This window comes from Anas acuta, chromosome 3 (genome assembly GCF_963932015.1).
Source record: "Anas acuta chromosome 3, bAnaAcu1.1, whole genome shotgun sequence".
Classification (NCBI taxonomy): Eukaryota; Metazoa; Chordata; class Aves; order Anseriformes; family Anatidae; genus Anas; species Anas acuta.
In genome coordinates, this window is record NC_088981.1 from 29,678,466 (window position 1) to 29,695,248 (window position 16,783).

Below are 16,783 nucleotides of genomic sequence, written 5' to 3' on the forward strand. Positions count from 1 at the left end.
TCTGCAATCAGTAGTCTGTATGCTAGTATATTCAAAATTGGATCTATATTGTTTACTTAAAAGACATAAGTCTTTCTTACATTTAAAATGGGTGTTTCAAGTTGAAAAAAAATGCAAGCTTACCAGATGCTTCTACTTCATTCTGACTACAAGATAAATCATCCAAACAAAGATCAACCAGAAGTACATGTCCAACATCTGTAACCACTGCTGCCACTCCAAAGAGCCATCGCAGACTCTGGTGTAGGTGCTGAGTGCTCACACTGGCTCCTCCATGATTAATTATGGGTTCTATACCAGTTACCTACAGGAAAAGCATAAGTTAACATTTAACCAGTCTGACAAGCTAAATAAAAATCATTCAACAAGGAAACCAAAATTAGGGCATCAGAAACACTCACTATGACATAAATGCACAACACTTGAAAGCAAAGCATTGTTTTCAATTATTTCAATTAAAAAAAAAAAAATCAGTCCTGTACAAAAATCAGCTACTGCCTCTCATTTACAGTATTTCCTACAGTTATTTAATCCAATAAACTCCAACTTATGTGGTACACTCTGTTATTACAGCTTACCATCTTCTCTTTCCTACTTAGAAATAACTAAGGAAATTTTTAAAATTAATTACAGAAGAAACTTTACTGCATTTAACAGCCTTACATAAGGCAAAAATCTAGTTCTCCCAGTGCTCACAGCCTATCAGCACTGGGATATAGTCTATGCCTTCATAGTTGACATCAGAAGTCAACATGGACTGACCAAAGAGAATCAACATGATAAACTTCTGTGACGAAATGACTATACCAGTTAACAATGGGAGAGCAGTGGATATTGTCTGCCGGGACTTCTGTAAGGCCTTTGACACTGTCTACTGTAGGATCTTTGCAGACAAACAGTTGTTACATGGGCTGGGCGAGCAGACAGTGAGGCAGATCAAAAACCAGCTGAAGGGCTGAGCCCAGAGGGTGGTGACCCATGGCACAACATCGAGTTGGAGGCCAGTATCAAGTGGTGTACCTCACAGGTCAACAGTGGGCCCAGCCCTGTTAAACATCTTTAGGGATCTGTTGATCCCTGAAGGAGTGTTGGCACAGGTTGCCCAGAGAGGTTGTAGTCTCCTTCTTTGGAGATCTTCAAAAGCCATCTGGCTGCTGTAAGGCAGTCTGCATGCTGTTTTACTTTAAAATTAAGACCCTTCAGCACCTGCAACACCTCCTGGGACAGCACTCACTGCTATACCAGAGATACAAACACCTGAAAACTCCTGCAGCAAAGCTATACAAGGAAAGAATGTAGGCTGTCATTTAGCTTCTTGCAAAATACAACAGAATGAAAACAGGAAGCTTTACGTCAACAATGTCACATCAAACTGAAAGAAGTGTCCATCACAAGGTAGTCTCTTCCTATATATTTTTTCCAGTGTTGGAAAAACTAACTAAACCCTGAAGCCTCAAAGTCTTCTCCTCTCCCATATTTGTTATGACCACAGTGCCCAACAATCCACTACAGAATTTACCTTTCAGCTGTCACAACACTTCTAATCATAGAAGTATCTGCAGCTATTTACAGACCTGCATTTTGTTTCATTTTCCTATGAATCAAATTAAATCTCCAATCTTCCCTGCTACTCAAAGCAGTACCAAAAGCATTTTGAGTATTCAAATTTTTTGCTGTGCATCTTGATGACTGTGATGAGGAGAGCACAAGTACAGTACACACCTCACTGCAGCACTACCCAACGTTCACGTGTTACTTCTAATTTTTCTTTGACCATTATTGTCATTGTACTACTGGCTCCAAATGAATCTTCAACTTTTGCAAAAAATATTTCTGGGTTCTAACACATCAATTTTCTATGTAAAAGCTCCTGAAACAGCACGTTTTTCCACTGTTCTCTGCACTGTCTTCATATCCTCCTAGCCCACTGCCAGCTCATTCTGGGAATGAACAAAGACAACTCCTCTCAGCTCACTGAATCTCAATGCTACCCTTCTGCCTCACACAAACCAGGAAAATTTGTGAAAATACTATTCAATAGTTCTGAAACATACAAGCACTGTAAAACAATTTAATGTTTTAGTTCAAATTTGCTTTTACTGGAACCTAATTCAAATAGGTTGCAGTAACATTTTTAATTTTTCTGCTACATTTTGCATGGATGTCCAGAAGCAATTAGAGATGCTCGCTCCCACAAAACAAAAAGGCATTTTTTTTCTAAGTTTACAAGTTTTTTGAATCCTTTCCTTTCTGAATGGCCAATCTACTCTTGCACTAAAAGTCAGCTATACAGTCACTATAACTACGCTGTATGGATACATCAATGGGTGAACACCTCAGACCAGAGTTACTGTAAGCTAGTTAACCTCTATATCTGGCTACAGAAGATATACCCACAGTAAAAACAGTCCATAAATTAATGTGCTCATTAAAGCCATAAAAAAGCAACAACTCAAACTGCAGAAAGTGATACTAAGAATAGATTTGCATTTTACTTTTAAAAATAATCAGTGTGGAAGAATCATTTCGGCAGATTAAATCAGGTTATACATTACATACGTGCCAGTATGAATTACAGAATAATGAAATCCAAAACAAATGGAGAATAGTCAAGTGCAAGCTTTATCTACTTGTTTCTGCTTACCTTTGCTCCTACACACAACGTAAGAACTTTATGCTCCAATTAGTAATACCTGTGCCCTGTCTATGTTGATGTAATTAATCTAATAGCAACAAGATAGGAACCAAAGTGAAAGCAACAGACCAAACATGCTTGTAATCAAAAACATTTAGGGCAGAACAGCAAAAATTCAGATAAGCTTTGGCTTTATCCCAAAATTCATAACCCTTATCACAAAACAGCCAACTTCCCCCTGCAAGATTCCTCACATCTTCTCCTGAACAGTTTGCTGTGCCACGGCAAAACTCCTTCCTACAACTGATAGTTGTAACTATATTCAAATGACTTCCATACACACAGATTAAATATGTGACAATGATCCTTCTTAACCTATTTTCATTTTTCTATTCCCAGCTCATTCTATTTAGATGTAAGATATAAAACTTCAACTTGAAATGTCTAAATCATTCACTGCACAACAGCTATGGAAGTCTGAGATACTTTAACGACAGTACTTCTGACAGAAATTAACCACTTAGGAAACATGTACTACAGACACTTCAAAGCACTTTTTTCTTTTTCAGCCTGACGAGGAGAAAAAAAAAAAAATCAATGCCTTTTTTTGAACTTGGAGAATTAGATAACAAACCCATTTTACTACCGGTATAATTCTCAAGACAATGGTATTGTTAGGCCCCTCCTTTTACATCACGATTCTCTTGACTGGATGCTCTGAAGTTACAGTATGTTAATACAGCATAGAATAAAATACATCCTACAAAGAGATGCTCCAAAGCTTTTCCTGAAACAGCACATAGTAAGATAAAAGCTTTGCTTCTCTGATTAACAAGTACATACCCTTCCTGGAAGAACAACTGCTTTAACCACTCTTGATATTCCAAGGTCATACAGACAGAGAACACTTCCCTCTGCTTCTTCCAATCCAACCAACAGCCCAGCTCTCTTCTGCCAGGAGAACTCCTTTACCACGCGAACAGTGGGAGGCTGGTCATTCACTCCACTGAAACGATATGCAGAGAGCCTCTCTCCTGTCACAGAGTTCACTACCTCAAGTTGAGGACCACATGCCAACCACGCCTGGCCATTTCGTCCTGGAAGAGAAAAGAAAGCTGACTCAAAATTTCCAGCAGAGGACTGAAAGCAACTTAAAAGTCATCGCCCCCTTCCCCCAATAAAAGTACCTAACAGAGTAAGACTAACTTACTTAATTTTGGTCAACTATTTAAAAAGACACGTTGAAATCCTCAAGCAGCCCACCTTAAAATTTACAACCTTATTACTTGGCATTTGCACTTGTCATCCATATACTGAATGATTTTAATTGTTGGGGGCAACGATTGCAATATATTGATCCAGTCTGTATGCCATATTTGGCTTGATTTTGCTAAAAAAGCATCTGAATACATAAGGATATTCAATTCTTCGAGTACATTTCAACTGTAAAATTCATTCCGGTTTATTAATTTTACTTGACATATCCCTGCTTTGGGTATGGATTTGGATTTTGAGAAGAAATTATCTTAAAATGATGGTAAATGCATTAGTAAATTACAAATCTTACCTGTGATTACCGAGGGATTTAGAGTTTTTGTGTCACAGAACTACCTCAAACTCAAAGAAGTATTAACTCAATTACTGCATTTACAGCCAGGTAGGTGGATTCTACCTGGTCTTAACAGAAGCCTGGAAATCCAGACAGGCACCCAGCTCTACTTTCTGATCACACAGAAAGAAAAACTATCTAATCAGCTTAGCCACTTCAGAAACTCTCACTGGATATTCATCTGCATCCTATTCAGGAGTTTGGAAATAATGGCTGCAGTGCCTAATATTCTTAGCCACTTTGTTTTACTCAGTTTGGAAAATATTTTTTTTTCTTTTTTGTCTCTAACATTGTAAAACTATTCTCACATGTGGTATCACGATGGTCATATAGCTTGTGCTGGTGCAAATAAATATAGCCCAAGACAACACTATTACTTGAAAAACTGTTCTTTAGTTAATTAAAAATTGAGGAAAGCTCACTGATTCAGCATGTTTAAGTAAATGACTTTAATAGCACAAGATTATTTCAGCCTTCAGTGAGGATTGTTGTGATTTCAAAGTTCATTCTAATATTAGCATTTTAAATAACCAAGACATCTTTTTTTATCTTCTCTAAGCCTGATGCATCTCAATAGAACCAATCTAAAGCAGTTGATTCTATGACCCTATGTTTCAGGTAACCTCCAGAAAATAATGACTTTGTACAACAATAACATTTTAAAGGGTAATGCTCACCTCCAGAAAACTTCCCACACAGCACAGAATCTAGGGTTATCTCATCTTCCCCAAGTGCTTGAATAGTCACCTCAGGAAACTGCAGCAGACTGCTTGTTACCTGAGCCGTTAGGTCTTGCATTCTTCACTGTAAAGAAATAAAGAAATGCAAAAATACTCGTGTCAGACATATATTTTTGAGATTCACAGAATTTTCATCAATATACATCAAATAATCTCTTTTACATCACGTGTAGTTCTTATAAGCAAGAGGGGGGGAAAGGCATTCGGAAAAAAAGGCATTCAGTTTTTGACCTTACAAAAGAGCAAAGTGACAACCATTTGCTTTTCTAATGCCTATGAGAAGTTTCAGTAAAAAAGCAATGCACAGGTATGGACAGATAAATAGCAGCAAAACAATACACACAGCTCAAGTCTACTCACTGCAGAGTAAGACAGGGTTTTAGAAAAATAACTTATTTCTCTTACAGCGTAAGTCACAGCTAGTTTTGAAGACCAGGCTCTGGGAATAACAGACGAATTACAGAATATTAAGGGGAAATGACAAGATAAACAAACATAATTTTTATGAATTATCCTTCTGTGGAGGATTATTCTCCAAGACCTGGGCACTGGAATCGACTCTATATAAAGTCACAAGCCTCACGCATTTGAGAACGTGTTGCTGTATCTTCTGCCGGTATTCAGAGCCCCCACGTGAAGAAGGTAACATTTTGAAAAAAAAAAAACAACAGTTTCTGGCAAAGCCAGTATTGCAGGAGTAAAGAATTTCTTCCTTATATCTAATCCAAATCTCCCCTCTTTTAGTTTAAACCCCCTTCTCCTGTCACTACAACCGCTGCTAAGAAGTCTCTCCCCATCTTTCCGTTAGGCCCCCTTTACATAGTTAGCATCATTTAGCAATGCCAACAGGATGAACTTTTGCACTGCATAGAGGTGCTCCAGACAGTGAAATGCTCCGTATTTCAACCAGCAGTCTGCCTTAGTTTACTCATAAATGAGTGACTGAACATGTTGCATGAGTAACCCATAATGCCAAATACTAATAGGTATTCTGGGCTTCTGAATAGCATCTTTTTAATTTCCATCAATATTCAACTGCTTTCATAGGTTCCTTTGCAACTCTGTGATGCTGAACAAGTAGAAATGACCTGAGAATATAATCAGGAGAAGAAATTTCAAGAGAGGAACAACAGGACAGCCAACTGATACATCTGAAAGAGCAGAGAAAGAAGGCAACCAAGCAGAAAAATCATATTCAAGACAAATGCAGGATAAAGTAATGGGGATATACTATGGAATGAACAAAGAAAGACTACTCAGCAGAGCACATGCAGAAGGAGATAAACAGAACAGATGGAAGCAGCAGATAAAATAGATACCAAAAGTAGACTATGTCATTAACTTAAAAAAAAAAAAAAAAAAAAAAAAAAGTAAGAAAACCCACCCAAAATGCTTCTCATGTAATAGGATATAATGTGTTCTTATTACTTGGGTTCTTTTTCTGTCAGCAATTGTTATCTTTTTTAGAAGACATGTAAGACAAGGAGATAGAGGGAAGAAAAAGGATCTGAAACACGTAGTCTCTGTCCAGGGTCCCAGTGACTTCTATCCGAGATGTTCTGCTAGGAATCAGGTAAGGTTCTGCATTCTGACCAGGCCAAAGACCTACCACTACCAGAAATAACTTCTTGGGTATTTTGCACATGGCAACTGCTTCACAGTCTAATTCACTGTTTCGTTAAAAGTAAGCTGCTGATGGCTTGACGGAAGAGTTATTTGCTGAAGGTACGCTCTGCCTCATCACCCAGATCATTAATAAAAGCACTACATTTTGTTTTAAATACTACTTCAAAAACCCTGACGTAGCCTGTTTTAAAATGTTCACCCAGTTGATGCTCCGCTAAGGGAGAGCACTGATTTTGACAGCACGTACGAAGGAAGTGTAGAAAGCAGCATGCAATTCAGAAAAGAACACGATCATGGGGAATAAAACCATAAATCTTCTCTATAAATAAGCACGAATGCTTCTGAAAAATGCGTTTGTGCGACAAGCACTCCATGATTACTAAGATGGTATTTTGCAATAGTCGCACGATGGTTCTGTGTTGAAGAACCGAGGTGTCTCCCTCCCACTAGGGCAGGCAGGTGGCATTCCCAACCGCACACCCTCAGCCCTCCTGCCTTTGCCACTGCCCACCTGGAGAGGCCAAGAGCACAGAGAAAAGGCCTGAGCTCTGTGTGGCCAAACTGCAAACTGTATTTTAAGATAATCCAGTGGGGAGATGCAATTTCAAAGAACAAACGAGCCCCACAGCCACCACCCTGAACCAAAGCCAAGTGGACTCCTCTTCTCCGGTGGGAAGCTCCCAGTTTGACACAGCACTGCCCTGCCCGCAGTCCCCTCACCTGTGTCAGTCCAGTGCCACCCCTCAGGAACACCAAATACTTCAACACCTGGAGCATTCTTGTAACCTTACATTTAATCATGCTGCAGCTATTTTAAATGCATATACAAGCATGAAAAAAAATGCTACAGCACCAGGCATGCCTATGTCTCCTCTAGGAAGCCAACATGAATTTATGACTTTTTTTTTCCTAGACATCTGGCCTGGCAATATGGAACTGGGAAGATAAACTCCATGATAAATTATGAACAGTATGTATAGTGATCAGGTTATTAGCATGGTTTACTTCCATCATTCTGATAAGTTAAACCAACGACTGCTGGGAAATCACAACAGTGGAAAAATATTTGCTCACAAGAACCCTGTGACTAGGACAGAGATAGGTTAAAGGCACAAAGCCTCTCCTGTTCAGAAGTACATCCAAAACTGACTGCGTTTCTGCTCTCTCTGAAGACAATGTCAGCGATTACATTTGTATTCCTCCTGTCTGTTGGAAACCAGATTATTGTGAAATGCCACAGGCTTACTCCACATTCAGGAGTAAAATCGGCATCCGACCTTCCAGCTGCATCCTACACCAAAGCGCTCTGTGTACACACTGCCAACTCCTCTTCCACCCCGGGTGCTTAAAACTTCACACATCATGAATTATTCCCAAAGACATGAATGTGTCAAAAAACCCTGAATGATGGCCCATTTTTGGATGAACAGACTCCAAAAGAAAAACATGAGAAACCACATGTTCAAGAAGAACCACAGACAGCCAAGTCAGAGTTCTGGGATGTCAGTTTTAACTGACCGAAGTGCATGAAAACCACTTTCGAAGACAAAGAAAATGGTGTCTGCTTGCTGAAGAAAAAGCCCAAAGCATGGCCAGTCACAAGCAGGTGTGATTTCACAAAACATGGTGAATTCACCGGCACCAGAAGAGAGACCTGGCTGCTGCCTCCTGCCTCTCCATGCACTCATGTTCACCCCACCGCATCCCTGCGGCTCACCCCGCACTGACTGGCAAGCCTCTCCGACTGCTCTGCGAGCCAAGCCAACTCCCTAAGCAGGCAGGAAACTAACCCCGAAAAGCCAGCAGCTTTCTGCCAGGTTAGAGAGTTAAACTGGCTTGCAGATAGAGCTAGCGAGCACTAAAGTCAACACAAGGAAGAGGCAGGCCAACACACTGCAAATCCGCAGAGGGAGCGAGGCCTTCCCCATTTTACGGCAGCCAGCCGTTGTGCTGGCTTCTGCACGTGTGAAACTCCACGCTCAGTTTCAAGGAGCTGAAATCAACTTCACTTTTAGAAAGGTCACTGCCCAAGACACAGCCAACTTTTAACTCCCTGTTTCATCTAGAGACTACCTCACTGAGAAGGCTCCAGGTGACAAGCATCACTCTCATTCAGCAGATGGGGAAGCTAAACTGATTTCAGCAAAGTATTATTCAGTGATCAGAGAACAAACAGCATTGCACGACATCATTCCAGGCACATTTTCTACAGAAAAAGGACAAAGAGTGGGAAGAAGCCAAGGAAGAGAAGGTGAAAGACAAAGCTAGCTCTTTTGAGATGAGCAGCGTACACTCTGTTGACTAACAGGTGAAGTTGACAATTACAGAACTTCAAGAGCTATTATTGACTACTTCCATGACATTTTCAGTGGAAAAAAACAGGAAGCAACTCACAGGCACCGGAGGAAGAGCAGAAGACGATGACACTTACAGCACTTTGGTAGTCAGGTGCAGTGAATTAGCACTTTGCCGTGATTTACTCCTGAAGAGAGGATTTAGTGAGCACCACAGGGTACTTTCTTTCCTAGCTGCGCAGAGAAACTTCCCCCTAATGTCATAAGCAAAAGCTCCACACTTAAACCATGACCTGAACTTCAGTCTAGAGCCACTGCTCATTATACTCATCCACATCATAATTCTAGACCGCTTCCCCCAAGCACAGCCTACAGGTTTCATCAGTCAGAGGCTGTGCGGATGCGCCACAAGCTCGCTGAGAAACACAGATCCACAGTGCGAAGAGTGAGGAGAAAAAGAGTTGCAGCTCTCTATCCAAACAATCCCCAATAGCTACAACCCAATACCTGACACAAACCACGTATTTGGTTTCCCTTTAAATCAAAGAACAAGCGAAACCAAACCAGATCAGAACCCAACACAGGAGCCAGTTCACCCAGCTACCTCCTATGGTTAACCTCTAACACGAGGTTATGCTTTTAGCTATGCTTTTACCCAAGAGGGGCAGGCCCTGGCTAACACAGCTACGCCAGCAGAAGTTCCTGCAGTCAGTTCTAAAATTATGGTCTTTTTTACATTACTTGGTACGCCAAGGGCGGGCAGAAGCAGGTGTTAGCAGCACAGAGCACACACAAGCCTCCTAACAGACAGCCAGTAGTCAACCAGGCATTTCCAGCCTCCTGGCACGCCACCGTAACATACATCCTTCCCGGCGCTTTCACAGGGGGCAACAGGATGAGCTGAATGGCAAAAACATCTGAAACACAGACAGACAGGCCCAGGCTTTCGGTGAGTGCCCTCCCAGTTTGAGCACTCTGTTCTCCACACGGGCAGCACAGCACCACGCCAGCAACCGCTTGTCACCATTATTTTGCGAAAACTGCATCTGACAGCTTACTAGGTAGAAGGCAGGAAATTAATAGGAGCCTGATTAAGTTCACTGCGCTGCGTGAAAAAAGCAATCCCCGAGCAGATGAATGCAGCACAACGAGTCGATGCAGCCAGCGCACGAGGAGCTGTCCTCAGCAGAGCGCCGTGTGCCCCAGCACGTGACAGCCGCCCGCCGGGACCGCCACGAACACCCACAGCCACGGGGTGAACACGGCACCTGAATGAGCACGCTGCGCTACGGGCAGGGCTCAGGACTCCTCACCAAGCCCCTGGGTTTCGGGGTATTTTACAAACCACCGTAACGGAGTTGAGAGCCGGGAGCCAGCCGCCACGCTCCTCCTTCCCTACCAGCAGCGCCTCCGGACCGGGCTGATTGAAGACATGGAGTATTTATGGTTAAGGCAGCAGCATGCAAGGGTGATGCAGGGGCTCAGCGCGGCAGGCACACGCTGAGCACCACGCCGGGTCAGGACCAGCAAAAAAAAAAGCCCAAAAAGGGCAAACAGAGAGGGAAATGAAGCCAGGCGGGGGCAGGGAGCCGCGGGGCGCGCTCGGGGGCTGCGGGGAAGCCGCCCCCCGCCCCCCCTCGGGCCGTGCCCGCCCCCGGCGGCGCTGCCCAGGCCTCAGCCGGGCCACGTGCGGGGCTTGGGCCGGGCCGGGCCGGGCCGCGGCGCCGCCGCCCGCGGGCCCTTACGTAAGGGGCTCGGGGCCGGGCCTGCAGCCGCCGAGGGGAGCGCCCGATGCGCGGCCGCCGCCCCCCTCCCCCCCCCCTTCCCTTCCCCTCCGTTCCCTTCTCCCTCCCGCCGTGCCCCCCCCCGCCCGGTACGTGCCGGTGAGGCCGGCGGCATCTCCCGCAGCGGTTGCAGCCGCCTCCCTCCGCCCGCCCGCCCGCACCGGGCCCGGCCGCTCCGCGCCGCGCCGCGATCGGGGCCTGCGCAGCCGCGCGCGCCCCGCCCCCTCCCCCCCCCCCCCCACCTTCACCTCCTCCTCCCGCGCGCGCGGCACCCACCTCGCCCGCTCACACCGCGCGGGGGCCGGCGGGCGGAGGTCTCGCGAGAGTTGCCGCTGCTCCTGCTCCTGCCGCGGTGCTGCTGCTGCTGCCGCCGCCGCGGGAATTTTCAAATTCGCGGGATCGCGCCTCGGCGGGACTACGTGTCCCAGCGTGCCGCGCGGCACGCCGCTTCCGCTCCTCACGGCCCTTCCGCCGCGGGGCACGCTGGGAGATGTAGTTCTTGGAGGGTTGGCGCCTATGCTGGCGCGGCGCGGGGAGAGGCACCATCTTGGCTCGGGGCCTGGCGGGCAGCCCCATGGCCGGGGAGGGGCAGGAGGGGCGGCACCACCCTGAGGGGCCAGAGCTGTCCCACCGCACACCCAACGCCACATGGCGGCAGCTGGGGCCTGCCCGCCCCAGAGGACACGCAGCTGGGGCTCAGGGAGGCTCCATGCGAGGTGCCTGTGAGGCTGCTCGCTGCATGCTGAAACACAAGCAAAGGCACCCCGAATGGGGTGTCGCCAGGAGCAGTTGTGTGTGATACACGCCAAGTGCCACAGAGGAGACGACTTTGTATATTTTATAAATAAACAACCTTCCAGGCATACTCGATCCTTGGTTTCTAGTTTATTGCATTAATTGGTTCTGTTTGACTGCAGAGGTCCACACAGCAAGGAAGCAGAAGCATAGTTATACTTCAATGAAATAATACTGTAAATTAAACATATATTAACATGTATTCATTCTAGACACTACCCTGAAGTTTTAGCATAAAAAAATACCCAAGGGGCAATACAAATTAACATTTCTCTAGAGGTAGAACACAACTGTCCCACACATTCACCCCTGGAGTGAGGGCAGCTGGAGGTACTTACATAAAACTATTCCTTACAACCACAACGATAGTTCTTTGTGTTGACTTGTCAAACGGATTTATGACCTTTTTCCCATCTACTTCAGAACGCAAGCTATACATCACCATCACCTTGGCAAGATACTTACTCTTTCAGGTTCTGCCTCATGGAGGGAGAACATCAGCAACATTAGAAAAGCATCTGTACTTATAAATTACTGTTCAGTGAATCCTAGTGCATAGCTCCTGATGTTCTGGATGTCGTTTCACTTAGGATGAGAAGGTGATAATAAATTGAGGTATCTCTTGTGCAACACTTCCTGTACAAAGAATGAGCAAGCTCCTCCTTTCTTGTACTGCGTAAGAATTAGATGACTGAAGATATTTTCAGCCCCTTTCCCACCCAGTAATTGCTTCCACACTCCCCTCCTCCTTTTTTTTCAAAGTAGCCTAGCACAACATGTTTTGTTCTCTTTTCCATGTGTATTCAAATCTCTGTCAACATGTAGAAGACAGTTTTTAATCAATCTGCGCATGGCTGTTCAATATATGGTAATACTTTTGTTTCAGCTACTAAAGGAGGCCATTTTTTCCTATATTCATGCTAAATAAAAGAAATCCATTAACTCTCCCAGCTTCAACAGAGCCTAATGCAGTCACTAACACACTTAAATAAAAACCAGCTAATTTCTTTTATTCAGGTGTTTTGCTGTTGTGAGAGTTTACGCGAAGCTTACGGAACTCACAGGAGTACCTGTAGCATAATTTCTTTTCATCCCTCAGTTTAAACTACTGGACTAAGTCTTCTGTTTTCAACTATAAAATCAGAAAGATGGAATTTTGATCTTTGGCATTTTAACAGATTTTTCACTTTCAAGCTATTTTTGCTCCAGCCCACATAGTAACCTTCACAAAGAGATTCATTGCACATTGCATTCAAGATCATTTCCATTACATTCTACAAATTGTCCAGAAAATACCAGAGCTATTAAGTGTCACTCTAGCAGTTTAATACCCACCTTTTCTCTCATACTCCTACGTGCATGTCCTAAAATACCCTAAAAAAAATTAGAGTGAAAATCAGGATACGAGTCAGTTCTTATATTCCAGACCTCTTTAGCACATCCACAATGGATTTTGAAGCAAAGCAGCAGAACTTTGAGATGAATGTTTAAACAGAAAAATACACACTCAGAAAGGCAGACTGACAAAAAACAACCAGGTAACTAACACTGAATAATCCTACCTGAGACTCCAATGTCTTCTTTCAGAAGAATAGCTTCTTGTCAGGACTAATCTGTTTCCCATCACAGCAAGGACTCCCCGTTAGAGTTTCTTTAAGGACAACACCAAATTCAGCAGAAAAAACCCTCCCTGTAAAACACTTCCACCAAACACTCTCAAATATGTCTTTGCAACCAACCCAGGCGTGTGATTCAAAGAAGACTTGCAGACACCCACCTCTTTCTTCACCTCCTCTTTTCCAGGAGAGGAAGCACCTGCCAGTTTCCTAAATTGGTCTGTTTACTGCCTCCTCGCCCTCAGTCCGTCTGGGCTTCAAAGAAGTAGGCTATTTAGCTGCACTTGTCCTCTTATTTTTAATATGAAAACATATGCTAAAAAACAAGATGGTCAACATAAAATTAAGGTTATTCACTGAAAGGATGGAAAGCAAATAAGAAGGAAAAAGAGCAAGGCTAATGCTATCCTTTGGAGTGTAGGTATGCTATCATGGTCAAAACACTTTTCTTTTAAAACAGACATTTTCAGGTATTAATAACCAAATCTGCAGTGCTACCAAGAAGTGGCAGGATCACCAAAGGAGTGTCAAATACACTCAGTTTCTCCCAGCTTCCCACACTATTAACAGCATCAATTATCTCTAAATTACAGCTGCACCTCTTAAGGTTAAGACTCAGTTTTTTATATTGTCATGCAAATGAAAATCATGACTCAGTGGCTGCTGATGCCATTTCAGATATATTAATTTGTGACACATAAGAGCACGGGTTGTGGACAAGGACCTCCCTATGCCAGTCACTGAAGTAGCATGGGAGAGTCCAGCTCCTGATGCAGCGCAGGAGCTTGTGTGATGGACAATATGAGGAACCTGCAGGATGGTGTGTGCCAGTACAAAAATGTGACCCTTGTCGTGTGTTTTTGTGGGCAGTGAGGAAAAGGAGAATTTGTAGATGCAGTGTTCTCGCAGATGTGTGCAGATAGCTTGTCCCAAACATGCTGGACATTGTGAAGGCTGTACAGCAGTGTATGAGAGCATAGCAAGGTGGTTGTATCACAGAGTGATGGGTGATGTCAGGACTGGTTCTTTGTTCTTCATGAGAGGCTATGCATGAGACAGGCAGAGCTGAGATGACTAAGAAAGGCCTTGGAAATGAGAAGAAGCAGCTCTCACTTCATTAGGGATAAATGCAAAGAAAGGTCTAGCAGCACCCAGAAGACCAGCCAGACAAGTGTTCTTTGTGGAAGCGTGATGATGTGCAGGACAAAACTGCATTTGTTCAGGGAAGGAAAAGCACTTTTGCACTAAGCACAGTTCGAAGTGGTAACAGCTTGGATGAGATTCTTAACTCTATGGATGGAGACAGAAAGGCTTCCTGTCAGAACTTTTTGCAGCGAACAACCTTGCGAGGCCTGGATACGGGCCTGAAAAAGGTCACAGGGAGAGGTCTGGACCAAAGATGCCCCCGGCTATAGGCATGTAAAGCTGTTGGCCTGCATAGCTGAGGAGTACCATGATAAAGTGGTCTGTTGTAGCCATGCTTGGGTTTCAGCTGATGGCAAGGCTCACCTAGACCAGCACCAGAGAGGCTGTGTTAAAGAAGGCCTGGGAATCTTCTTGACCATCAGCATCAGAGCTACTCCCTTTTCAGGTAGGGGAGGGAAACAGGATTTTCCTGTGTGCCATGCATCTGACCTGCTTCAGGTGCCTCCGATAGGGTAAGATGGTGATCACTTTGCTGTGAAGGGAGTCTGCATGGCTTTTGCAGACACCAGCACTCTGCCCTTTTGTTTTTGGTGAGATTAACCTCACCTTGAGCGACTGGCCAGAACAGAGCTCTAGATCTTTAAGTTGCTCAGCAGTCAAGTTTATGTTTGTGGTTGAGATTACCTGCAGATAAAGCGTAGAAGAAGAGGACAAGTCCAGAGCTGTATACAACCCACTCTGTGGCCTAGCTGGTGGGACGTGCTGATGGAGAGGAGACTGACAGGGAAGGGAGGGCAGAGCCATGACAGACAGAATTACGTATCGGGGAGGGAAGCATGGTCGCCATGTGGGGAGCACCTGGCAAGAGAAGGGAGGCTCAGGGCAGAGTCGGAGCTGGTGGAGAGGTCACTCGAGGTCCACCACCAGCAACATTAACTGAGTGTGGGGCAGAGGCCGGGCAAGAGGGAACAAGCCTCATGAGGGCTCTGGGATCCTCTGGAAACAGGCTTTCTGTCAGCCTGCAGCGTGAGGAGAAGAGAGGTGCGTGGTGGTTGAAACAAGATGTGTGAAGATTTGTGGTTGTGGCTGGGGGGGAGGCGTTTGTAAGCAATGAAGAGGATTAACACATACATTCATTGAAATGCTGAGGAGCCAGAGAGGGGTGAGAGATTAAAGAGAGAAAATGAGAGGGAGGCAATTCAGGAGGAGAAGGAGGGTGGAACCAGGAGCAAGCAGGGGAGGCAAGGACAAAAACAGCTCAGCATCTGTGACAGGAGCAAAGAATTGCAGGGGGAAAATGGGAGTGGATGTGAGATGGGGGGGGGTCCAAAGTCAAAACACTGGAAGAAAGCAGCAGGATCCTGTGCAAATGAAGAAGGAAGATGTAGGGAAGAGGGGGAGAAGCAGCAGCTGGAACTGTGTGCAGATTGACGTTGTTCGGCCAAGCTGGAAAAGCCAGGCTGCGTGGCCAGCAAGATGTCATCAGGTTGCGTGCAGTTAAAATTGTTTAAAGCCTATTGGACAAGCTATATTTCAGAGGTAATCTTATTTAGCTAGGTCAATTTAGCCAGGCCAAATATAATTGCCAGGGTTGTGTAGGGAACGAGCAGGCCACTCCTGCATCAGCACAGCAGCTCCTGAACAGGGCCCTAACACCTGGATTGGGGCCCCAACACATGGAATGGGGCCCAAACACCCAGGATGGGGCCCCAACACATCAAATGGGGCCCACAGTGCACTGAGGCCAGCAGAGCTGGGGAGGAAAAGGCAGGCAAAGGGCTCGAGCTGGCCATGGGGCTCAGGCTCCTCAAAAGCAGCAGGGGCTGCATGGCCTTCCCTCCACACCGACCGCAGGTGAGGCGGGCGCCCACCCTCTGCTGCCTCATGCCCCTCATTGTCTGTGTTAAAACCCTCTTTGGACTGGAAGAATACATCAGGGACTTAAGGTGGAAAAAAAAAAAAAGAAAATGCTCTGGAGATGTAGCAATTATTTCCAAACCCAGGATTATTTGTAAACACAGGATGTTCAGAAAGGTGGTTATACTTATCCAAGCATGTAATTACAAGGATACTAGTTTAAAAACAGGAATTAAATACAGTTTAAATCTGCCCTTCAGTAATTACATAGGAGGATACTATTTGTAAAACATATCCTGGCTTTAAGGCCAAATATTAAAATACCTCAGTGGTACTGTGTTGACACAGCAGACAGGACTTTTTTTTTTTTTTTTTTTTTTTTTTTTTGAGGAGTTTCATTGTGAACTGAGAATTTCATTGTTTCAACAATGGAGATTGTCTCCATTTAGTCTGCTTTAGGGTTTTTAAAAGACTAATCTGCATTTAACTTTCTGGATTCAGATTGCCTGGTTGTGAGATAATAGCAATTAGTTCTGTACAATTTTTACTCTTATATAATTTATAGAGCTTCTCAACCTTTAATTCTACTGTATGTTTCATTGGGAATAAATATTTTATATTTTTCATTGAAAACAGTATTAATTCAATTGTAGTGCATTGCTACCATTACACATTAAAAGC

General features: G+C 44.4%; 1 protein-coding gene across 2 annotated transcripts in view; it reads right to left on the reverse strand.

Moving 5' to 3' along the window:
• Positions 1–11,095, reverse strand: part of AHCTF1 (AT-hook containing transcription factor 1) — a 46,929-nt gene extending 35,834 nt beyond the window's left edge. The window contains exons 1-4 of one of the 2 annotated variants that reach the window (XM_068676378.1): positions 10,965–11,095; positions 4,922–5,048; positions 3,479–3,732; positions 124–304 (exon numbers count right to left, since the gene is read on the reverse strand). In XM_068676378.1, the coding sequence (XP_068532479.1) occupies positions 124–304; positions 3,479–3,732; positions 4,922–5,042 (556 nt within the window). In that variant the 5' untranslated portion in view covers positions 5,043–5,048; positions 10,965–11,095. Of the gene's footprint in view, positions 1–123; positions 305–3,478; positions 3,733–4,921; positions 5,049–10,785; positions 10,922–10,964 lie in introns of those variants that run through there. The other variant, XM_068676377.1, reaches the window with a different exon arrangement.
• Between the last annotated feature and the right edge of the window lie 5,688 nt (positions 11,096–16,783).